Source organism: Bubalus bubalis, chromosome 23, assembly GCF_019923935.1.
Source record: "Bubalus bubalis isolate 160015118507 breed Murrah chromosome 23, NDDB_SH_1, whole genome shotgun sequence".
Taxonomy (NCBI): Eukaryota; Metazoa; Chordata; class Mammalia; order Artiodactyla; family Bovidae; genus Bubalus; species Bubalus bubalis.
Genome location: NC_059179.1, coordinates 39,395,730 through 39,421,561, shown reverse-complemented (window position 1 = coordinate 39,421,561; position 25,832 = coordinate 39,395,730). Strand labels below are relative to the sequence as shown.

Genomic DNA, 25,832 nt, shown 5'->3' with positions numbered 1-25,832 from the left:
GAGTGCCTAAACAGTCTCTCTGCTTTGGGTACTGGCTGGGGGCTGATGCCAAAAAATGTTTGTGAGTCAATATAACGCTGGTGAATGGAGAGTTGCAGGCCACTTCTCCTATTGGAGGTTAACAGACTCTGAAATTCAGACTCAGGTCTAAAAAGCGTGGTTGGACAAGATGCTCTCCAGTTGCTTGAGAATTCTGTAAAAGCCTAACATCACTGTAAGAATTATTCTAATTGCAGCCTCAGGGGAAACTGGCCTGGACCAGGAGTCATCAGGTCACCTGCCCCTCTGACTTGTTTATCTATCTGGTAGGGAGTGGGGGAAGGGAGTGTTAAAGCAGATGCTTTCTAAGGTACCTTATAAGCCTGAACTTTCATGACTTAGTTTTAAACCATGGGCTACATTAAATTTGGGAGTGCCACGTTCATGTCACAGATTTTCTAAACAGAGCCCTAATTTTCAATATTTCACTTCACTGACTCTCCCAGGATTTAATGAGCCCCTGCAGTGCGCCAGGCACGGTCCTAGTGGTGACCCCCACGGTCACTGTGGTCATGGGACATCCAGTCCAGTGAGGGAGAGAGAAAACACACAGGCCCACAACTAAACACAAGATGACTACGGCTGGGGTCGCGGGCCAAGAGCATTAATAGACAGCACCGTGTGAGAGACAGCAGTTAAAGGGAGAATACAGTTCCTTTCTAAAGGTTTGTTGGAAAAGCTTTTCTTTTCTTTTTTAAAAAAATATTTATTTATTTGGCGTACCGGGTCTCAGTTGTGGCAAGCAGGATCTTCCATCTTCACCGTGGCATACAGGATCCTTGGATGCAGCATGTGGGATCTAGTTCCCTGACCAGGGATGGAACCTGCGCCCCCTACAATGGGAGCACGGTCTTAGCTACTGGACCACGAGGTCCAACTCTTTGCGACCCCATGGACTATAACCTACCAGGCTCCTCTGTCCATAGGATTCTCCAGGCAAGAATACTGGAGTGGGTTTCCATTTCTTTCTCCAGGGGATCTTCCCAACCCAGGGATCAAACCAGGGTCTCCCGCATTGCAGGCAGACGCTTTACTGTCTGAGCCACCAGGGAAAGATTTAAGTTTACTTTTAGGGAAGTCCCAGGAAGGCTTTTCTATGGAGGTGCTACCTGAACTGAGACCTAAAGGTCCCCTGAATGTGGGGGAAGAGCATTCCAGGCAGAGGGACCAGCAGAGGCTCTAGGCTAGAGACAAGCTTGGGGTAGTCAAGGAAAAAGCAACCAGCACAGCAAAGGTGAAGGCAGGCTCATACAGGGCAGCATAGGAAGGGCATCGCCAAGAGGTCCATGGATAGGATTTAAGAGGTCCTTGAACTTTGACTTCCCTGGTGACTCAGACAGTAAAGCATCTGCCTACAATGTGGGAGACCCGGGTTCAATCCCTGCGTCAGGAAGATCTCCTGGAGAAGGAAATGGCAACCCACTCCAGTATTCTTGCCTGGAAAAATCCCATGGATGGAGGAGCCTGGTAAGCTACAGTCCATGGGGTCACAAAGAGTCGGACACAACTGAGTGACTTCATTCACTCATTGAACTTGGATGGAGAAAAACATCATCTCTCTTTTCATCAGCCTCTAAGTGGAAATGAGCTCTTCCTTGAGTCACGAATGTCAACCACAACCCACAGTAACGTTAGAGTGCCTGGGATGATCAACAACAGAAATCTCACACCCATTCATATCACCATCATTGCAGGTATCTGGAAATATTACTTATGCTCCTCACTAATTCAGAATTACAGTAGCTATTAGAACAGTTGCTGAGCCTTGGTTAGACCAGTTGCTGAGCATTATTAAAGCTTCCCAGGTGGTTCAGTGGTAAAAGAATCCACCTGCCAATGCAGGAGACACAAGAGATGCAGGTTTGATGCATGGCTTGGGATGATCCCCTGGAGTGGGCAATGGCAACCTGCTCCAGTAGTCTTGCCAGGAAAATTCCATGGACAGAGGAGCCTGGCAGACTACAGGCCACGGGACTTCAAAGAGTCAGACATGACTGAAGAACAAAAAAGCTCATATACTTCAAGATCATAATATTTTAAAGTATCTAATTATCTGAAAAGAACTGGTTTCCTTTGCAACACCATGTACTTTATTTTCTGTATATGTAAAAGCATTATTCTGAGAAGGGATCCCTAAGCTTCATACAATGGCCAAAGTGCTCATAAAGCACGGTGAGAAGCTTGTGTTTCATTCCAGGTGGGAGGACAGGCTGCTGTGGTTTCAGCAGGGGGTCCACTGGGTGCCGTTTTCATTTCTTAAAATCACCCTGGGGTCTCTGCTGGGGGAGATGGCCTGCAGTTGTCAGGGCCGTGCTGAGTGCAAGAGAGAGGGTATGGCTTTAACAGACCACTGTTCTGCCCAGTCCAGGGGATCCCAGAGGGCTCCGTCCTCTCCTCTAATGAAGATCCTTCCCATGCGGCCTTCCAGGCCCACAAGGGCCACGTCACCCTGGCCCAAAGCCTGTCCCAGGATATCCTCTCCAAAGCTTCAGAAAATGAGCTCATGTGTGAGCAAGAAAAATAAATGCAGCATTTGCCACTGTTTGGTTTGTGTATTGGTCTAGAAAAGAAATGAGATTTTTATTTAGGAAAGCCTTCCAGCAGGACCCCAGCAGAGGCTGGGCAAACACCAGGGCGACGGACTGTAAACATGCAGGAGGGCCCAAGCCCTGGGGCCCTTCCCCGCGAGCAGCAGTCCCTCGGCCAGTTTATGGCGGCCTTCCTGTTTTCCCGGCCTCTCTTCACACTGCCCTCACACACAGAGCCTTTTCAATGCCCTCGAGGAGAACAGAAGAATTCATTTTCACACGCCAGCGCACACGTTTCTCACACCCTCCCAGGGGAGTGGATGGTGCCAAGAGGCTGGTTTATGGACCTAGACAGACATATGGGGTTGGGGCCCATGGGGTGGGGTCCACGGGCGGAGCAAATCTCAGAGGTAAATCCTAGGCTCCCGGGTCCCCTAAACCGGAAGTGAAGAAGGTGGGGCCAGGCCAACTGGAAGGTGAGGGGCCTTGGTGGCACTGGGGCAATGGCCTGAGGTCTCCTGGGGAGCAGGGTTAGACTTGGCAGGACTGAGAGTCAGGGGGCAGGGAATGAACCTCAGTAGAGCTTGCTCACCTCCAAGTGTCAGGATCAGAGAGGAGAGACATGGAGAGTGCGGGAGCACTAGGTCCCTGAATCTGGCTCAAGGGTAAGTGAGAAGGAAGGTAGAAAGTGAGGTGTCCACATTGTTGGGGTGAACAGTGGCTGAAGTGTGACCGTTCTGGAGGGGCCAGCTCAGCTCAGCTGTCCCTGTCCCTGGCCATTGCCCAAAGAGAACACAATTTTTTTTTTTTTTATTTATTTATTTTTGGATGGGAGGCGTCTTCTTTGTTTGCACCCATTGGCATTTCTGGGTGGTGAGTGTCTCCAGGACCTGGTCCCTGGGATATAAGTGAGGCAAAAAGGAAAGCCAGGAGCTCACTGGCACATCATCACTCCCCACAGCCCGAGGTCCCAGCCAGTCTTCCTCTTCCTCATCTTTAGGAGGACAAAGGAGCCTGGCAGGCTACAGTCCATAGGCTTGCAAAGAGTCGGACATGACCAAAGCGACTTAGCACTCACACATGCACACACACGAAGTAAGGGAGGCAAATTAACAGCCTCAAAGGGTAATTGAGGGTTGATCCCACCCAGCACGCATCAAATGCTTCATGAATGTTGGATGAATGTTGGCTGTATCTTTATGCCAACTGGCAAAGGCATTAGCTTGGAGCTCCTACCTGGCACCACTTTACAGCATTGTCCATTTTGACTCACTGGACAGATGACTCCGCAGTGACTGGGCTCCTCACTCCCCTCCCAGCTCCTCCCCACGCCCCCTGGAGCAGGATGGCTTACCTATGGCCCTTCGGAGGTCTTCACACTGGTTAATGTGAGGGAACTTAAGGATTTCCTTCCACTTCTTGCTTTTCCCTTTGCGCTTTCCTCCGCCTCCTGCAGAGATGGGAGAGAAAGACGGGGAGCTGATGCTGGTGTTGCCTGAGGTGCCAGAGCCCACGTCCCATTCCAGTGAGCCTGGGTGCAGCTTCCTAGCCGGGAGACTGGGACAAGCCCCTCCCCAGCCAGTATCAAGTCTATGCATCCTTCCTTCAGGCTCACACAGGTCTGGGCTCCCCCACCCGGCACAGCCTCTCCCATCACCCACTTCTGCACCCACATTGGGTGCCCGTTCTTCGCTGATATATTAACCATAACTATGCAACCCCATGGGGACCTGGCATCAGCCCCAGACTAGACCTCAACCTTTCTATGGCAGAACCTGGCCGACTGGCTCAGGAAAGCCTGGTGAAATGGACTCACAAATGGGTGAGATGGATTCACAAATGCACCCCCCCACCACCACCACCTCTTTTTGTCCTCTTGTTTCCTGTGGACAGTCCCCACCCCCAGCTGGAGGCCAGGTGCTGGGGACAAGGAAGTCAACTCTCCCTTGCCTTGAGTATCCCCTTCTTCTCCCGCCTCATGAACCCCAGGGTCCAAGGCTGGAAGGACTCCTGGTGGACCACATCAGCTGCCCCCCCCGCCCTGTATCCTGCCCAGCGTGCACTATAATGAACACATGCTAGGGACACACATGTGATGAATATGCACACGTGATAAACATACAAACACAGTGAACACACATGTAACAAGCACACAGAATGAATACATGGAGCTGAGGAGGGTGCACCCACGGGTGTTCCTGTTGTCCCCACCGCTTCTTATCCCTGGACAGTGGACAGACGTCAGAACACTCAGGTGTGTCAACAAGGGGCTGCTGACTCTGGCCTGCATGTCCCTGAGCCCACCACCACTTGGAAATGGGGCCTGGAGGCACCTCTGTGTCATCACATGCTCAGGACCCCACAAGAACCTGAGATGCATTCGTCTGACCCCCGTCGCCAGAGTAGTCCTTAAATTCCACTGGTCAGTGACTCATCAAAGGTCACATAGCCCTTTAGGCCCCTCAGCATCTCAAGATTTTAAGGTCCTTTTATCCTCCTTCATGGGATCAACACCCCAAGTACCTGTGGGGTTTGGGGCCTGGTTACAGAGACTTGGGATCTTGGGCAGGCCCTCGGTACCCTGGGCTGCACTCTAAGCTGGGTGGGTGTGATGTCCCCCCAGTCTCTGACCCTCAGAGAGGGTCCAGGCAGGGCAAGGGCCCTTTCTGCAGCCAGCCAACCCAGGGTATCCCAAAGGAGCTGGGCTCTGGGCCCACCCCCAGCAAAGTATGTGTTCTGGGGCTGGCATGGAGCTGATCTCAATAAATGTAGCCACTTCCCTGGTGGCTCAAATGGTAAAGAAGTCACCTGCAATGCAAGAGATGCAGGTTCGATCCCTGGGTCGGGAAGATCCACTGGAGGAGGAAATGGCAACCCACTCCAGTATTCTTGCCTAGAAAATTCCATGGACAGAGGAGCCTGGTAGGCTACAGTCCATGTGATCTCAAAAGAGTAAATATCAATAAATGGAGATTCCCAAGTTATCCAATTGCCCTGAAAGCTGAGGGCACCTTCTGGAACAGCCAGTGTGTGGGCTTCTGAGGCTAGAACCAGGACCATCCTCAGAGCTGGGAACGAGGAGAGGGAGCCCATGACAGAGGGGCAGGACACAGTCCATTTCCTGGCTCTCTGCTCGTTCTGTCTCCAGCCCTGGCCAAGCAGCCCTGGCTCCCTCTGCTCAAGTCTTCACAAAGATCAAAAGCATTGGACTCCAAGGAAAAAAATGAATGTGTATGGGGCACATGCTGTGGCCAGGCACGTTTTGGACATTATCTTATTTAATCCCCAGAATGACTCTTGGAGGAGCAAATCACCAGGTTCATCACAGATGCAGAAACAGATGTCCAGGTTGTGTAATTTCCCAGCTGATGGCCTGCACTGCTTCCCGCATGCTTGGTGCTCCCACCGGAGCTGACACACTTCACCGCCCACATACACGTTGGAGCCCCTCAGCTGGCCTTCCCTGAGTCCCCACTCTAACTCTCCCAGGCAGAGCTATTACTATCCCACTTGAAAGACAAGGAAACTGAAGCAACAGGGAAGAAAGAGGCAAGTCTCCTACACTCCACAGCTCACAAATGGCAGAGACCAGACCCCAGCCTGAGCAGAATCTAGACCCCAGGCACTCATATGCACCCTTCTGTCTATAAAGCTCCCTTTCAGGAGCCCTGTGAGCCAGGGAAACTCCCAGGGATCACAGAGAAAGCTGGCCCCAGACCTCAGAAGTGACAGGACACCCAGTAAGAGCAAGCAGAACTTGGAGCTCTTTAGTAGAGACCCAAGCCTCCGAGAAAACAGGCCACCCCACACCTGTTCACTGAACCAGGTGTCAAGATTTAAACACTGAGGTTTTGCATATAAACCCAGGTTCGGGACTTCTGTCCCGTAACCAGACACATGGCAAGGCTCAGATAGAGCTGGGCGCAGCTGACCCCATGGACACGACACGTGGCCTCCATCCGGTGGCCGGCCTGGCCCCTTAGTGCTTATGTGTATCCCCCAGGGGAGGGCTGCCCCCTGGAGAAATTAGCCAAGTCTGCTCCCATCCTCACCAGCTCTGGCTCCAAGGCCTAAAGCAATGGTTAGAACTCATTTAGTACGCACCACCACCACCCCACCCCCCGCCATTCATTCCATACTCTTTATTCCCAGATCTGGCTGGGATGAAGCACTTTTTGTGTGTATGGTAAAATATAAGTAACAGAAAATATACCATGTTAACCCTCTGTAGGTATACAATTCCACAGCACTAAGTACATTCATGTGTCATGTAACCATCGCCACCATCCAGCTCCAGAAATCCTTCGTCCTCCCCAGCAGAAACTCGGTGCCCATCCAACACCAGCTTCCAGCCCCCTCCACCCTGGTAACCTCCGTTCTACTTTGTCTCTCTGGTTTGACTGCTCCGGGGACTCACGAGTGATAGCACGCAACACGTGGTCTTCCAGGACTGGCCGATTCCACTTGGCAGGATGTCTTCGAGGATTATCCATGTCGCAGTGTGTGTCAGATTTCACTCCACTGTACGGTGGAATAATCCTCTGTTGTGTGTGTACACACCACCTTTTGTGTATCCATTTGTCTTTTGGTGGACGCTTGGATGGTGTCCACCTTCTGGCTACCGTGAATACGGTGGCTCGGAATACCTGAGTCCCTGCTTTCAATTCCTTCAGGTATATGCCTAGGAGCAGAACCGCTGGATCATATGGTCATTCTATGTTTGCCTTTTTGAGGAATTGGTGAAGAACTCTTGGCCATCCAGACTCACAGGCTGTACCTCATCAGCCTGAACCCCAACTCTGTGAGTGGAACCAGGAATGGGGCTACTTAAAGAATCACCCCCAAGTGATACAGCCAGTTTATGGAAACAGAAGTCTATTTTACACACACACACACACACACACACACACACAAACATATTTTTATAGACTAACTTCTCCATTAAGAAAGTTAACACAAAATAAAGAAAATTAACACAAACTCATTAATTCATTCAACCAATATGTTGAGCATCAACTAAATGCCAAGCAGTATGCAGATGCTGGGGACACAGGAATGGGGAAGACTGAAGGGGTGTCACCCTCTTGGGGCTTCCTTCTTGTGGTGCCCAATCTAGTAAGGAAGACATCAAAGCCTTGACATCAGTGGTTCTCAACCCCTGGGCAATTTGTCCTCCAGGGGACATCCGGCAGTGTCTAGAGATATTTGGGGTTGTCACACCGGTAAGAGTGCTGCCAGCATCTGGCAGGTAGAGGCCACAGAGTTAAACATCATACAAGGTGCAGGACAGCCCCCTTACAACAGAGAACAAGGTACTCAAAGTGTCAATAATGCCAAAATGGAGGGATGCTGCTTTATTTATGACCCTTATGACCAACACTCAGGAAAAGTGCAGAGTTTGGGACAGACTCCCTAGTAATGGGGCAGTGGTGGAGGCGGGGAGAGGGGAAGAGTCATCCAGGCCACCTGGAGGATGTAACACGGAGGCTGGAGTGATGAAGAGCGGGTGGGTACCACACAGCCTCCTGGGGGCTTCCTTCATCCTCCTCATCGCCTCAGCCCCCAGAATGGGGCAGGGACTACGTAGGCAAAATCATACTCCCCCAAAGTAACCCTTAATTGCTGGCACCTGTGAATATTTTAGGTTACGTGGTAAAGGGAATTACGGTTACAGAAGGAATTAAGGATAGTGACAGGGATGTTATTTTGGATGATCCGGGTGGTCCTGATGTAACCAGAGGCAGAAGAGTCAGCTCGGAGTGATGTGATGTCAGAAAGACTAGATCAGCTACTGCTGCCTTTGAAGAAGGAAGGGGCCACAAGCCAAAGGATGCAGGCGGCTTCTAGAAACTGGACAAGGCAAGAACAGATGCTCTCTTAGAGGCCCCAGAAACATAAGAGCCCTGCCAACTCCCTTGTTTTTATCCAGTGAGACCCAGGTTAGACTTCTGACTTCTAGAACTAATGCCTCTGCCTACTGAAGCCCTGCTCCTTCTTCAAGACCCCCTTCTAATCCCCTCTCCAGGGCTACTCTTAAAAGGCAGATCCCTTGTCTGGCCCACAACCCTCTCCCAGCTCAGCCCAGATTCTTGCTTCATATCCTTCCAGGGGGTTGGACAGCTAACACAACTGTCCTGGACAACTGCAAGCTTTTGTTGCGTTATGCTGACAGTAAATGAGTAGTTGCAGGGATCGCCCTCTGGGCTTAGCACTGAGCTAGGTGCTACATGTTGTGGTCCTCATTTAGTACTAGCCCCATTTCACAGGTGAGAAACCTCAGGCTCAGGGAGAGGGATGGGGCCAATAAACAAACCACATGTGCAAACAGAAGCACGTATCTTCTCCAACCCACGCTGATTCACAGCCGCTTCCTGTCTCGAGCATCCCTGGGTTTTCTTTTCTTCACCCAGCAGCCCACTGCTGCTCATGGTTTACCTTCCATGTGCTGATAGTGAGGTGGGCAGGAGGACAGAGTGCCCCACTTCGTGGAACTCCAGCTCATCCCAGGCTTCAAAGAGCAGAGCTGGGTGAGGCTGCTGGGGGTGTGGTCAGGCAGGTGGGGGCGCCTCAGGGAGGAAGGGGGCTCCCTCCAAGGAGGGGATGCCAGCAACACAGGCTGGTAGTCAGCCCGGAGGTCTCCCACCAGAAGTGAGAAGAGACCAAGACATCGGGCTTGGGGACGTGGGCTGAACTCCACCCGCTCACAGTTCCGGGGAAGACACCAAGGGACCAGGGTGGTGGGTCTCTCTCCCGAGTGGACATGAGTCCAAGCGCAACCTGGAGAAAGGTGGGTGGCAGGAAGATGCAGTGTTCCCCAGGAGCAGTCTCCAGGAAGGAAGTGGCTTAGCACATCACTCTGCTCTCTCCAGCCTCCAGGGTCCCCCCTTGGCTGCCAGCAGTGGCCTTATGAAGGTGCAGCCCAGATGGGCTGAGAGAAGCGTGATAAGCAGGTGGCAGGGCAGGGGAAACGGGGAGAGTGGCCAGCAGGTGGGCAAGCCCCAGCGGGGATGGAACGCAGGACTTGGGAAGAAAGCAGAGGAATCAAGAGCTATCACGTCTTAAGCGCTCAGAACAGGCTGAGCTACTGAGAAACTAATTGGCATTCCTTTCGCTCCCGTGGACACCCCCAGGGAAGAATGAAAGGATCACGCCAAAAAGCTGCCATGAGAAAACTGTCACTGTGGGGGGAGAAATTGGCTGTTATTCTTGTGGCATCTACTGTTTTCCAGGGAGGTGTTTGCACTTTGAAGGCTGAGGACTGAAATGAGAATGAGGGGGAGAGTGTCCGGGAGGGGCAGCGGGGGGGAGGCTGCGCTCCAGGAAGGCACGGTCCCCACAGGATCCCAGGGATGAGGGACTCTGAGCAGTGAGGGACCCAGGGCCAGCCTGACACTGGGGAGCTGACGCCGAGACCCCTCCCCCGAAGGACACTGACAAAACAGGCAACAGCAGTGACCCCGATGGTCTGTCTTACTTTTGGGACTCCTTGGAGGCTTAGGGGTTTCCCTGGCGTCTCAGATGGTAAAGCGTCTGCCTGCAATGTGGGAGACCTGGGTTCTATCCCTGGGTCAGAAAGAATCCCCTGGAGAAGGAAATGGCAACCCACTCCAGTACACTTGCCTGGAAAATTCCATGGACAATGGAGCCTGGTAGGCTACATACAGTCCATGGGGTTGCAAAGTGTCAGACACGACTGAGCGACTCACTTCACTTCACTTTGTGGCTCAGAGGGTAAAGAATCTGCCTGCAATGTGGGAGGCCTGAGTTTGATCCCTGGGTTAGGAAGATCCCTGGAGAATGGAATGGCAAGCCACTCCAGTATTCTTGCCTGGAGAATTCCATGGACAGAGAAGCCTGGAGGGCTACAGTCCATGGGTTCGCCAAGAGTGGGACACGACTGAGTGACTGATACACGCTTCGGAGCCCTAGGACTTTTTGTGCTATCTTTGGAAGGGAAGGGGGGACAGACCTTTGCAAAACAATTGACCTCGAACTTCTCATTAATCTTACAGTATATCTGATTTGGAAGTTAAAGAAATGTGGCATTTCCTGTACTCCCAGGGTCAGAAAGCTGTTTGCTTAGACATCTTCTCATTTAATCCCCTCATCAACCACACAGGTAGGTCCTCTTAATGGCCCCATTTGATAAGTGAGGAAAGAGACTCAGAACGGCAAGAACTTTGCTTCAAATCACTCAGTTTGTGTTACATTTGAACCAGGACCCAGGGACTTCCCCAGTGGTCCAGTGGTAAAGAATCTATCCACCTGTAATACAGGGGACATAGGTTCAATCCCTGGTTGGAGAACTAAAATTCCATGTGCCGAGGAACAACTTGGCCCTCAAGGCACAACCAGAGAGTCTGAATGCTGCAAGGAAAGATCCTGCATGATGTGATGGAGATCCCGTGTTCTGCAACTAAGACCCGACACAGTCATATTAAACAATAGGTAAACCAAGACCCAGGCATCCTGACTCCTGGTCTACTGGTCTATGGAGTCTGTAGAGCAATAAAGGTCCAAGGGCCATCAGAATGGGACAAGGCACCCAGGAAATACATGGCGTGTGCGCCGATGATTTGGGTGGGGTTTGAAGGGAGTCCTTCCCACTCCTTAGGGAGCCAGACTGGGGCCTGGAGTCATGGGTCCCTGAGGCCATCTCAGTAGCCTGTACCCACCAAGGCTTTTTATCTTTCTCCCTAGTAACAAATGAGCAATCGGTCAGAGAAAGGTTGCTTGGGTAGAAGCTGAGCAAGACCCTCTGCATGTGTTGCAAAGGATTTGCCTTCACACCCTCGATCAGTGGTTCCCAGTGCGGTCCTTGGGCCAGTTGCACCAGCATCACTGGGGAATTGGTTAGAAATGCAAAACCTTGGGCTCCACCTTAGATCTACAGAGTCAGAAATTCTTTGCCGTGGAGGGGTGAGGGGGTGGGGACAGCAGTCCGTTTTAATGAGCCTTCCAGGTGATTCTGATGCAGAGTCAAGTTGGAGCAAGTCCTTGAGCATCACGTGGGAAATAGTATGATGGGACCAAGCTTTCTGGAAATTTCTCTGATTATTATTTCTGCTCTGTCTACTTCTAAAAAGGATCTGAAGAGAAACACAGGGGTTTGGACAAATTCAGTGATGTTGGGGTCTGACTCTGTTAAGAACCCAGGTCCCTGTCCCCTGCCTTACTCAGGCATTCTTCTCACATGATGCCCACAAAGCCACTTATGTGGCCACTCGCTGGATATGGACCCAACTGTTTCCAGAAAACTAGAGGGAGACACTGGAGAGAAGGTCACTACTGGCCTTGGTGGGTACAGGCTACTGAGATGGCCTCAGGGACCCATGACTCCAGGCCCCAGTCTGGCTCCCTAAGGAGCGGGAAGGACTCCCTTCAAACCCCACCCAAATCATCGGCGCACACGCCATATACTTCCTGGGTGCCTTGTCCCATTCTGATGGCCCTTGGACCTTTATTGTTCTACAGACTCCATAGAGAAGAACATCACCCCTGGAGATGGCACACCAGGATCTGTAGAGGACCTGATGCATTTTGTGGGCCCTGAGGAAGTGGAGGCTGGTTTTCCCATGGACTACATTCCTCCAAGACAGACTTGTCCACTCAGATTGGAAAACTGTGTTGGTGAGTGCGGTTCAAGCCAAGGTGAGCAGGATGAGAGATTCAATTTGACCCCCAAAGATGAGGATTAATACCAGGGTCATAAAGAGATTCTAGGAATCCAAAGTGAGGCAGTCAAGAGCAGCAGGGTTTGTAGGAACAGGAATGCCATGGAGACATGGAGAATTTGGGGCTGGGGTGTCTCTGCCCCTCTGCAGACCATGCCAGGCTCACTTACCTCTTTGCATCGAACCCAACTGGCCATAATGAAAACACTGGCTTGGTCCTTGACTCCTGGGAGGTGACCTCCCAGTCCTGGGAATTTTCCCAGTGTTGGGGATGTGGGTTTTATTCATGGTGGATCCCCAGAACTGTACCTGAGCTTACGCTAATGAGATGACTCAGGCTGAGGCTGGCCATGCCAGAATGGACCAACCATGGGGTTAGAAGGTTGGGCCTTTGAGTCAAATGACAGTGTCCAAACTTTGGGGTGGGGAAGGAGGCTGGAGACTGAGTTCAGCCACGTGACTAACGATTCAATCAATCATGCCTAAGTAATGAAAGCCCAATAAAAACTCTGGGACCCAGTTTGGGTGAACTTCCTGGTTGGTGCTCACACACCGGCGCTGGCAGGGTGACGTGCCCATCACAGGCCTTGCCTTGTGCATCTCCTCATTTTGCTGGTTCAGATTTGTATCCTTTCACCCTAATAAAATTGTAAATCTAGAGCTCTCCTGAGCTCTCTGAGTCATCCTAGCGAATAATCAAGTCTGAGAGGGATTGGGGGAGATTTCCAAATTTGTAGTCAATTAGTCAGAAGTACGTGTGGCCTGGGGACACCCAAACTTGAGTCTGGGGTCTGAAGTGAGGGTGGTGGTCTTGTGGGGACTGTGCTCCCTCTGTGGAGTTTTTGCTCATTCAGGGTAGTCAGTATCAGAATTGTGCTGCAACCGGCAGGCCCCAAAGCCCCCTCCCTACCCATCGGCCAGAATCCTGAGTCCAAACTCCCAAGGGGGGCTTCCCTGGTGACTCAGATGGTAAAGAATCTGCCTGCAATGCAGGAGACCCGGGTTCGATCCCTGGGTGGGGAAGATCCGCTGGAGAAGGGAGTGGCTACCCACTCCAGTATTCCTGCCTAGAGAATTTCCAAAGAACAGATCCGACTAGTCAACGCATCTTCCCTCCAGGCAGGCCACACGTGGACATGAGTTTGAGCAAATTCTGGGAGATGGTGAAGGACAGGGAAGCCTGGCCGCCTGCAGTCCATGGGGTCACAAAGAGCCGGACCCGACTGAGCCACTGAACCACAGTAATAAGGCCCATGTCGCGGGCAGCCTTGACTCTGAAACAATCCGATCAGTTCTGGCCCCTGCGGATGGGGTGAGACAGAAGGGCTGAGTGAGACTTGCAGCAACTCAGTGGTGTTTCCCAAGGTAGGCAGTGCCAGGCGTGACCAGAGGCAGCACAATCAAAACCACAGAAATGGCCAGCCTCCTGGCCAAGACGGTTTAGAGTACTGCTGGCTAAAGGCACCAGAACGCGGGTGTTAGGCAAGGGCCTGGCCACAAAGGGCTCCAGGATGCTCCACAGGGTCTCTTCCTCCTTCCGTCTCGGAGCCCCTCCCACAGGGCCTGTGAGTCACCAAGGGATTAGGAGGTTGGAAAGGTCATGCTAAGGCACCAAATTTGTTAGAAACTCAAATTGTGTTACAAAGCAGGTCTTTAGGATACACATCTCAGTGCAGGGGTGGAGGGTGGGTGTGGGATGGGGTGGCGGGGGGTGAGAGCCATGAAAACCAGAGGCGTGGCTCTCAGCACACTTGGATCAAGGTCTGGGAGGGTCTCGAGCATCCCTGGGACCACGTGGGAAGGCTCGCTCTCTGTGTTCCCAGCCACAATGGCTGATGACTCAGCAGCTCCAGCCGGTCAAGTGGAAGGCTCTGTGACAACATTGCGTGTGACGTCGGTGGAGTTACAGAGTCTGTTCCGTTCCTTTCTACCCAGGTGAGCTTGCAGGACTCAGTTTCTGCAGCGTGGCCCGCAGGGCTGGTTTCCAGAAAGTCTCACCATGGGGAGGCTCTGGGTGTTCTCAGAGGCTGGTTTTCCTGATGGGGGGCGGGGGGTGGGCAGGCGATCGCTGGGTCTGCTCTTTCCTCCGCTCACCCTCTTTGCCACCGGCCTTTCTGTCCCACCCCGGGGCTCCGCAACCTTCGCCACTGCCACAGAGGTACCCACAGCCCTGGTTGGTGGGGGGCTGTGAGGGAGCCCACTGGTTCAGTCTTTCCGTACAGCCCCAAACAAGGCAAGAGCTCAATTACAGGGCCTTTTGGGACTGCGTCACTGAGTGACTCAAGCCTTTTCTAAAGGGACTCCAGACAAAGGTACTTGAGGTGATCTCAGCCTGCAAGTGACTTTCTCCAACCCAATGCCCTTGGCAACCACTGTGGAAGGAAGACAGGGCCCCGCCCCACCTGAGTTTCCTCACCTGGGAGGGGAAGGGGGAGTAGGGGGCGGGGGAGGGTGGAACCAGGTCAGGGCCCCAGAATCTTTATCAGAAGCGTTTCTTTACAATCCCATAGGTACAGGTAAGAAGGGAGCTGATTGGGTGCGTAGGGCAAAGGGATGGAGCTTGCAAATACAAGGGCCAGGGGCCTCGTTCTGTTTTTTGTAGGTCTCACTTTCTAGAAATAGCCAGTAGTCACAGGGTCTCTGCCTCAGGGTACCTTCCTCTGTGAAGTTCCCTGGACGCACCCTGAGTCTAGGACACTCCTCCTCTATCCTCCCCCTCCCCACCGCCCCCCACTCCTCTGTTACCCCCTGTCCCAAAGTGCTGGGGTTGAGATGTCAGGATTCAGGGGCACTGAGTGGACACGCCCCCAGACCTACCCATTGATGGGAACACTTGAAAGAAAACACATCTCGAGGGGCACCTCTAGCCCAGCATCTCCAGTGATGGGAACTGTGTCGTTCATGCTGGGCAGCCGCGTCCAAGGTTTCCCAGGACTGGAAGACACTTGGTGTCTTCAAGTGTGTCCAGCGCCTTCCCGGTTTGACATAAGACCCCAGGGGTGGGCAAGAGAGGCAGGAGGGCAGAATCAGGGGACACAGAGCCTCCCCGTGCAGAGGTGCTGGCCATGGCCTGACCCTGCCCCACCTTTACTGCTTGGGAGCACTGACCCTTCCCCCTGGTGCAGAGCCCTAAGGGAGGGGCTCGGGATGCAGGATGAAGCCCGGGCTCGGTTTAAAAGGCAAACACTGGTGCAGACACAGCCAGTTCAGGGAGCACCCAGGCCAGACTCAGAGAGGCGAGGAGGGGTGGGGCGGGGGACTGGAAGCCTTTCTAGGGCCTGTTAACACACCTGGGAGCTGAACTCGGTGGCTTAGTTGGGGCTTCCGTTGTTCACGGGGACCCCACCAGATGGGTGGGTAAAAGCCATGGTGGGCAAACGGGGAGCAAGTACATTCCCACAGCCCGGGCCTCAGGGCCGGCTCCACCCTCCGTGGGACCGGACATGGCGCGGCAAAGACATACAGTGATCCTGACCACAGAACGTTTTGCGGTGCCCCAGCTGTCAGCTGCAAGCACCTAAAACCTCCAGTATGTTCTTCAAAGGAAATACAGTGTTGAAGTGGTGGGAGGCATCGGGGGCAGCACGGGGCATGTGCAGCCTGTGGCCTGCGGGCAGGTTCCAGCACCTCCCGGCCCCACCTCATGGCCACACCGCCGTCGGACTTCCAGGGCAGAAAAACCTCAGCCACAACCAGAAGGATCCCACAACCTCAATTAGGAAAACCCACACCGACACAAGGCCTGGTAACTGGTTGCCACGGGGATGGCGGAACGTGGCCCCTCCCCACCACACTGAGCCTGAGAGAGGCGAGCCCTCTGCAGTGGCTTGCAGGGGTGGGGGAGTACAGGAGGGCAGGGCAGCCGGGGGACGATCCCTCCCAGGAAGCCCTTGTTCCCAAGGACAGCGCGAAGAGTGGGCCACCTTGACCAGAGGCTGTAGCCCTTGAGTGCCAGCTGCACTGTTACCAGCTTCCCTGGTGGCTCAGATGGTAAAGAATTCGCCTGCAATGCAGGACACCCAAGTTTGATCCCTGGGTCTGGAAGATCCCCTGGAGATAGGAATGGCAATCCATTCCAGTATTCTTGCCTGGAGAATTCCGTGGACAGAGGAGCCTAGTGGGTTACAGTCTATGAGGTCGCAAAGAGTTGGACATGACTGAGCGGCTAACACAAACTGCCTCCAGGTCTCTTCACCAGAACATAAGTGGCTGTCACAGGGTGTTATCTGAGCCCTGCCATGCAATGGCCTTCCTTAAGTCACTCAGCGTTTTCTCTCACAAAGGAAGATGCTGCTACCCAACCCGCCCTGCTGTGGGGTTAGAGCCAAGTGTGCAAGTATCTAGCACAGAGTAGGGGCTCACTAATGTAGCCACCATCAACACCACCACCATTATCACCACTGCCATCATATCATCACCATTAATTACCATCCCCACCATCCCCATCCCCTCCACCAGCCCCATCATCACATCATCAACATCACCATCATCCCCACTCACACCGCCATCCCACCACCGCCAACTTCACCACCAACATCCGCATTATCCCCACCACCACATCATCATCACTGCCACCCCCATCATGACTCTTGTAAATGAGATAACTGAGGACACAGAACTAGTAAGGGACAGACAGGAGGTCTAAAATCCAGGTCTTAGGACTCGCAAGTTTGGCCATCTCTCTTACCATACCACAACCCTCCTCAACAACACACACACAACTCCATCAACACGATGTCAGCATCTGTCCAGACACTGGCCAGAGGTGCTGTGGGAAAGTCATACAGGAGGGCTACAGGACCTCTCTGACCTCACTGGCTTTGACTCCCTCCTCCACCCCAGCCATCCTCTCTTCCTCATGCTCATCGCACACCCAGGCACCATCCCAGTTGAGGACCTTTGCTCTAGCTCGAGAACTTTTTCTGTAAAGACCCAGCTGAAGTCCCTGGGTCACAGACAATATGATATGTAAACAAATGAACATGGCTATCATCCAATAAAACCTTATTACAAAAAACAGACAGCAGGCTGGTGACCCCAGGGGTCATGGTTCACCTAAGTTCATTTGCTATTACTGTTCCATCTGCCCGGAGCCCTCCTCTTTCCTTGGGAGAAAACATCTCCATGTTAACGCCCTCCCCTTCTTTAGGCTTTTACACAAATATCACTTTCTCCATGAAGCTCACTCTGACCACATTTTTCTCCTAATAAATAATTTTTCCCTAATAAGTAAAACTAATGACTTTAAAGTGAACAATTCAGGGACATCTAGAACACTCATGATGCTGTGCTATAACCACTTGGGCCTAGTTCCAGGGCATTTCCCTCCCTCCAAAGCAATGCCCACTGCTTACTGTTCTAACCCTGCCTCTACCCACCCTGCTGCCTGCCTCTCCAGATCCCTCTATCTTTTCATATATAATTTACATTTTTTTGATGTGGATCATTTTAAAAATCTTTATTGAATTTGCTACAACATTGCTTCTGTTTTATGTTTTTTGGCCCCAAGGCATGTGATATCTTAGCTCCCCGACCAGGGATTGAACCCTCACCCTCTGTACTGGAAGGTGAAATCATAACCACTGGACCAGCAGAGAAGTACCCCTCTACCTCTCTTTAACTTTGAAGTTTTAATTTCTACTGCATGCATCACCCTGTAACATTCTATACGGCTTATTGCCCGTCTCCAACCCTCCTTCCCCTGGAATGAAGGCTTCACCAAACAAGGGATCTTTATTTTGTTCCCTACTGTCTCCCAAACACCCAGAGCAGTGCTTTGGCACATAGTAAATACTCAATAACTTGTTGATGAAGAGACTGATAAACAGATGGAGGGGCAGGACCACAAGGGAAGAGAGGGCTTCCAAATGGACTTTAAAACAATAAAACCACATCATACACTGTCATCTTTCCTGAGCCTGCACTTTTCCTGGAAATGGAAAGGGCAGGGTGCACACCACCTCCACAGCCCTGGCCCTTGGGTATGTCTCCTCCTATCTTACTGGGTCAGTTATCCTGTCCGGGGACCAAGTGCCCCCTTTCCTGGGGCAGTGAACAAAGAGTAGGGGCTCTCATCAGATAGGCATGGCTGGACTTCTGGGTCCTCTATCCACCAGGTAGCCACAGGACACCACCCCCCAATCTCTCTGAACCACAATTTCCTAAAGTGAAAATGAAAGTCGCTCAGTCGTGTCCGACTCCTTGCGACTCTATGGACTGTAGCCTACCAGGCTCCTCTGTCCATGGGATTCTCCAGGCAAGAAGACTGGAGTGGGTTGCCATGCCCTCCTCCAGGGATCCAACCCAGGGATCGAACCCAGGTCTCCCATATTGCAGGCATATTCTTTACCATCTGAGCCACCAGGGAAGCCATGTTTCCTAATTGGTGTAATAAAATAAACAAATGCCCTTTGTAAGGCTCGGATTGAGAGTATGATTAGCACAGTGGCACGCACTGGATGGGCAAACACTATTTTCAGCCTTCCTGCTCTCTATCTTGGCTCCCCAAACATCCCCCATCCCCTCCCAGTGGCTTCACCCCTTTCCCTCTCCTTCTCTGTCTCTTCAGTTTAGTGAACATTTCCTTCAAGAGAAGACAGATCTCCCTGTCCTCTTGCAAACACTAATGACCTCCTCCTTAAAAATGTCCTTTCCAAGGAAAATCATTTTCCAAATGTACTTTCGGGCTTACTATGCTTTTGCCCACACTGGTTTTCACAGTTAAGAAACTTTGGCCACAAAAATTAACTTTTCACTGCAAAAGTAATCCCCATCTCTCAGCAAAGCCCAAATTTGGTCACTTTTGTCTTCACTATGTTTTCCCTGGGTTAAAGAAGAAAAGAAAGTGTGGGGAGATTGAGGAGCAGGAGGGAGGTGAGCTGACCCCTGAGAAAAGCCACTGGCATGGACAGTTGGCCCCTGAAGCACAGCTGTGGCTATTTTGTTAGAGAAATAAACAGGACTGTTTGCTCATGAAAAAAATGCCCCAATTTTCATAAGATATTCATAAAAATATTTGCATTTCCCTGTGAGTAATAACTACTTCTGCTGTCCCCAGAATTTTTGCATCATCTACTTAAAAGAAGCTGAACAGACTATTTAGAAAGCCTTCCCAATCAAATCCACCCAGCGACCTAGGCATGTTATGATGTAGCTATGACTGTGCACACGGAAGGGCTGGGAGTCTGAGGTGTAAAGAGATCAGGGAGAGCCAGGCCCCAGCCTGAACCCGACAGCAACATAATCGCCGATTCAATAAATCCACCACAGCAAAGTGGATTTATTTTGCAGATGCAGGAACAAGCCCAGAGAGGCCAAGTATCCAGCCCAGGGTCACACAGCCACTAAGTGGCTAAGCTGGAATTTGAACTCAAGAATACCTAGTTCTTAATTCCCGATCCTCGAGACTGACATGAAGATAATTCGAGGGACAGAGGAGAACTAGGCCATGAGAAAGCTCCCATGTCTGAGGCCATGGAAGCCCCAAACCAACACAGCACAGCGGCACCTGTAGAGAGGTTTCCAGGGCAGAGGTGAAATCTCCTAAGCTGGGGTCCAGAAAAGAGTTCTGATTCCCACCAGTCTTCCCCCAAACATGTACTTCCCCTTCTCAGCAGACAGCACCACCGTTCGCCCAGCCACTTAGGCCGAAAGCCTCAGTGTCATTCCCCCATCCCATCCTCTTCATGGCCTCTGCAGTATAATCAGCCTCCATGATGGTCCAGTGATTCTCTTTTTTTTTTTGGTCATGCTGCCTGGCATGTGGGATCTTGGTTTCCAGACCAGGGATCGAACCTGCGCCTTCTGCAGTGGAAGCACAGAGTCTTAACCACTGGACCGCCAGGGAAGTCCCAGCCCAGGGATTCCCGCCTCCTGGGACTCATAGCCTGTGCAGTCCCCTCCTGCACTGAACCTGTGTAACCAAGGGGATGTGGTGGACACGACAGGACTGTGCCCTCTGCCCTGGGACACTCACTCTGAGGATGCCTATGGAGGGGCCCATATGGCCAGGAGCTGAGACTGCCAGGAAACAGGCAGTGTTAATCTGCCAGTCATGTGTGTGAGCACCTTTGGAAGTGGGTCTTTCAGCCCCAGTCAAGCGTTCAGGTGAGGCAGCTTCAGCTAATATCTTGACTGTGACCTGAGACCCAAAGCAGCACCACCCAGCTGAGTCACTCCCCAATTCCTGACTCACAAAAAGGAAGGCACTCAATCATGTCCAACTCTTTGTGACCCCACGGACTATAGCCTTCCAGGCTCCTCTGTCCGTGGGACTTTTCAGGCAAGAGTACTGGAGTGGGTTGCCATTTCCTTCTCCAGGGGATCTTCCAGACCCAGGGATCGAACCCAGGTCTACTGCATTGCAGGCAGATGCTTTACCGTCTGAGCCACCAGGAAAGCGTAAAAAGTGTGAGTTAACAAATGTTGACAGTTGTTCTAAGCTGCTAAGTAACCCTTTACACGGCAACAGCTAACTAATAGTCTTCCACCTGCAACTATCCACCAAGTCCTATAGATTCTCTTTCCCAATGACATTTTGACTCTGCCACCTCCCTGCCCTTCCACAGTGCGCCGCTGCCCTGGTCCAGGCCACCACCACATCTCACAGAATGAGTGCAGCAGCCTCCGATGGCCTCCCAGCCTCCACCCGGTTCCCATCCAACCCACTGCCCATGTTGCAGCCTAGGTCAGTCTACAAAAGCAAACCACTTCCAGTCTCTCCAATGGCTCCCCGTGGTCCTTGGGATAAAACCTGAACTCTTCACCATGACCCACAAGGCCTGCAGGCTAAAGCCCACCTGTCTGTCTCCCCAGCCTCATCTCCTGGTTCACTCGTGCCAGCCGCAACGGGCTGTCTTTGGTTCCAGTTCCTCCCTCCTCTCCCCCATGACTCTGAGCCTGTGTTCCAGCTGTTTCTTCTGCGTGAAACACTCTTCCTATGACTCTTTCTTTGGTTTCCAGCTAAGAGGTCACCTCCTTCGAGAGGCGACAAAGATTACTTTGTCTAACAGATACTCCCTATTACATCTTGTTTACTCACTCCCCTTATAAACTATGCATGCAAGCATGCTAAGTTGTTTTAGTCCTGTCTGACTCTTTGCAACCCTATGGATTGTAGCCCACCAGGCTCCTGTGTCCGTGGGAGGACTTCCCAGGCAAGAATACTGGAGTGGGTTACCATGCCCTCCTCCAAGGGATCTTCCCAACCCAGGGATCAAACCCATGTTTCCTATGTCTCCTGCATAGCAGGTGGTTTCTTTACCACTAATACCACCTGGGAAGTCCCTTATAAACTATAATGACCTTAAATTATTTTATTCATTTAGCTTTTAAGCTTGCTTATTGTCACCCACCCCTCTCACCCTTTAGAAGGTTACTCCTCAAAAGCTAGCACCATGACTATACCTAGTGCCTGGCTGAGTAGGTACACAATAAAATGTCTTAAATGGATGAGTGAATGAACCCCATGTTTTAATGTGACCCCAGGAAAAAATCCCTATAATTTCAGAGCTTGAAACTCCCCTCAAGAAAACCATTAACTCACTTCCTGTGTGGTCCTAGGGAGTCCCTTCCTCTCTCTGGGCCTTAGTTTCTTCAGATGAGGAACTGGGTCCATGAGTTCTCAGGTCCCATGTGTCTTTGTCATTGACACATGAGCAGTTAAGCCACACTCTGGGGAAGGTAAAAGAACCCCACTTTTTGTGCTGCTGGACAGGACCAGAGGGCCTCACCTTGGGTTTTACGGAGCCAGCACATTGTCCTTAAAGATCAACTCAAGATAGCTTCTCTACAGAAAGAACTGCTTTCTTTAAGGACTGTTTAAATTCCTGACCTCGGGACTTCCCCAGTGGTCTAGGGGCTAAGAATCTGCCTTGCAATGCAGTGGAGACAGGTTTGATGCCTGGCCTGGGAACTAAGATCCCACATACCATGGAGCAACTAAGTCCACACACTATAACTACTGACCCCGAGCACCACAGCAAGAGTCTGGGAGCCGCAACAAAAGATCCTGCACAGGACATGGAAGCAACCTAGAGGTCCATCAGCAGATGAATGGATAAGAAAGCTGTGGTACATATACACAATGGAATATTACTCAGCTATTAAAAATAATGCATTTGAATCAGTTCTAATGAGGTGGATGAAACTGGAGCCTATTATACAGAGTGAAGTAAGTCAGAAAGAAAAACACCAATACAGTATATTAACACATATATATGGAATTTAGAAAGATGGTAACAATGACTCTTAACACATGAGCAGTTAAGGATCTTTAAGGACAATGAAGATCATGGCATCTGGTCCCATCACTTCATGGCAAATAGATGGGGAACAGTGGAAACAGTGTCAGACTTTATTTTTCTGGGCTCCAAAATCACTGCAGATGGTGCCTGCAGCCACAAAATTAAAAGACGCTAACTCCTTGGAAGGAAAGTTATGACCAACCTAGATAGCATATTCAAAAGCAGAGACATTACTTTGCCAACAAAGGTCCGTCTAGTCAAGGCTATGGTTTTTCCAGTGGTCATGTATGGATGTGAGAGTTGGACTGTGAAGAAAGCAGAGTGCCGAAGAATTGATGCTTTTGAACTGTGGCGTTGGAGAAGACTCTTGAGAGTCCCTTGGACTGCAAGGAGATCCAACCAGTCCATTCTAAAGGAGATCAGCCCTGGGTATTCTTTGGAAGGAATGATGCTAAAGCTGAAACTCCAGTACTTTGGCCACCTCATGTGAAGAATTGACTCATTGGAAAAGACTCTGATGCTGGGAGGGATTGGGGGCAGGAGGAGAAGGGGACGACAGAGGATGAGATGGCTGGATGGCATCACTGACTCGATGGACGTTGAGTCTGAGTGAACTCCGGGAGTTGGTGATGGACAGGGAGAGCTGACGTGCTGCAATTCACGGGGTCGCAAAGAGTCGGACACGACTGAGTGACTGAACTGAACTGAACAATGACCCTATATGCGAGACAGCAAAGAGACACAGTTGTATAGAAGAGACTTTTGGACTCTGTGGGAGAAGGCAAGGGTGGGATGATTTGAGAGAATAGCATTGAAATATATATATTATCATATGTGAAATAGATTATCAGTCCAGGTTCAATGCATGAGACAGGGTGCTCAGGGCTGGTGCACTGGGATGACCCAGAGGGATGGGATGGGGAGGGAGGTGGGAGTGGGGTTCAGGATGGGTAACACATGTACACCTGTGGCTGATTCATGTCAATGTATGGCAAAAACCACCACAATATTGTAAAGTAATTAGCCTCCAAAAAAAAAAAAAAAAGGATCCTGCACAATGCAACGAAGACCTTATTCAGCCAAATAAATAATGTATTTTTTAAAATTCCTGACCAAGTAAAGTCCAGGGCTACTTCTACCACAAGCACAGGTACCCGAAGATGAACCAGAGCACCTGTGTTCTCTGCAAGGACCTGGCCGTGTTTGTTCAGCCCACAAGGATGTGCTGGGCATCTGATCAAAACCCCACTGTAGGTGATCACTCACAGAAGACCAAAGATGGTGCCTGGGAGATGGAGCATCCCCCTGGGGCTTTTCAGAGGCAGAGTCTTTGTGGGTCCCATAACTCTTTCCCTCCTTCCCTTCCCTTCCTAATTCCCATTACACAGCAGAGAAAATGGGGACAAGGTGGTTGGCCTTACAAAGTCTTTCTCTAACATGCTTCTTTAATTGTAAAATGGCCAAGGAGAGCTGTATTTGGCAGATTAAATTTATACCCCTAGGATTTCAGACTCTAACTTGAATACAGAAAGGAGAGCCTGCTGCAAGGAGATGTGTGAGTAGGACATGATAATTTTAATTTCTTAATGATGCTATAAGAAATCACTACACATTTAGCGGCTTAAAAATAACGTGAATTTATTATGTGAAAGTTCTGGAAGTCAGAAAGCTGAAATCAGATTCACTGGGCTAAAACCAAAGTGTTGGCAAGGCTGATTCCTTCCAGAGGTTCTAGGGAAGACTCTGATGCCTTTTCCGACTCCTAGAGGCTGCCTGCATTCCTCGGCTTGCGGTCCATTTCCGCATCTTAAAAGCCAGCAGTCACTGGTTGAGTGTTTCTCAAGCTGCATCACTCTGGCCTCCTTTTCTGTAGTCAAATCTCCCTCTGCCTCCTTCCTATAAAGATCTTTGTGATTACATTGGGCCCATCAGGATAATCCAGGCAAACCTCCCCATCTCGAGATTCTTTAATTAATTTAATTAACTGAAAAGTCCCTTTACCACCGAGGTAACATATTCACAAGTGGCAGGGATTTCAGATGTTGACATCTTTGGGAGCCCTTGTTCAGCCTGCCATAAGCAGTGATTTAAGATCGCACGTTCCCAGATCAGACTGCCTGGGTTTACATCCCAGCTGTGTCCTTTCCTAGCTGTGTGATTCTGGGAAAGTCACTCAACCTCTCTGTGCTTCCACTGACTTGTGACCTCACAGACCCAGGAGCCATGAGCGTGTAAAGCATTTCAGCACAGTGAAGAAAGCTCAATGAGAAAGGGCTGTAATTATTCCCTCCTCTCCAACAGACTCAGCACTAATGGATGCCAGGGCTGGGAGGGGCCTTGGTGATCACACAGCCTGCCCCTCAACGAACAGCTAGGGACTCAGAGGCCCAGAGAGAAGTGAGTCATGTGGGGCACACAGCACTTTCTCAGGCAAAGCCTGGATGCCCTCTAATAACCAACCTGGCACCGACTTGCTGGAAGGAGGGTCCAGCAGGGCAGAGGCCACAACCTGCTGCACCCAGCACCCTGCCCTGCACCCAGTAGATGCTGGAGGATGCTGCAGCCAGAAAGTCACAGGGAGGGGGTGGGAAGCTCTCTCCTGCAGAACGACAGCAGGAAGCACCTGCAGGTGCGGCGCCCTGGCCTGAATCTCACACCCGCAGCTCCCACCCCACCCAGCGGGGTCGCAGGGCCAGAATCAGACTCAACACATCTCCCCCCAGGAGAGGTCAGAGGACTAATCTCGGCCAGGGACATCGAGACCCAAGTTCAGGGCCAAGAGAAAGCTCTGGACTAATCAGTCCAGACTGATCAAACATCATTTGGGCCCCTCGCTTCCTTCCTTCTCCACATGACCTCAGATGGGACGCCTCCCCTCTTTGGGTCTCTGTTTCCGCATCAGAAAAGAGAAGACCAGATCAGTGATCCTCAATCTGCAATCCCCGCTTCCACAGATTTCAGAGGGTTCTGGAAGAGCCGTTCCTGGACACACAGCCGAAGCACATGCCCAGCTTGCTTGTCTAGATGTCGAAGTTCACCAGCGTGTGCAATTCGGGCTGAACAGATGTGTTGGAAGGTGTCTGCGATCAACAAAATGGGGAAAACAGTGACTCACCCCACACAATGGCTGGGTGAGCAGGCAAACTCCTCCACAAAAGGAGAGAAGGATCAGCATGGGCCCTTGGCAGAAACTCAACTAGGCTCCACTGCATCTAACCAAAGAGGACTGACTCACCCCAGGGGTTCCCCTCCCACAAGGCTAGCTTAGGCAGGCAATGCCGCAGATGGTCCAGTTTCTGCGACCATCTCACTATCCTCCAGCTGACACCCAGGATTCCCACAAGGCC

At 51.3% G+C, this 25,832-nt stretch overlaps 1 protein-coding gene across 2 annotated transcripts in view; it reads right to left on the bottom strand.

Annotated features, from left to right (window-relative positions):
• GRK5 (G protein-coupled receptor kinase 5) overlaps positions 1-25,832 on the bottom strand; it is a 224,515-nt gene that overhangs the window by 116,550 nt on the left and 82,133 nt on the right. For both annotated transcript variants that reach the window (XM_006048446.4, XM_025273993.3), the window contains exon 2: positions 3,922-4,017. In XM_006048446.4, coding sequence (XP_006048508.1) covers positions 3,922-4,017 — 96 coding nt within the window. The remainder of the gene's footprint in view (positions 1-3,921; positions 4,018-25,832) is intronic.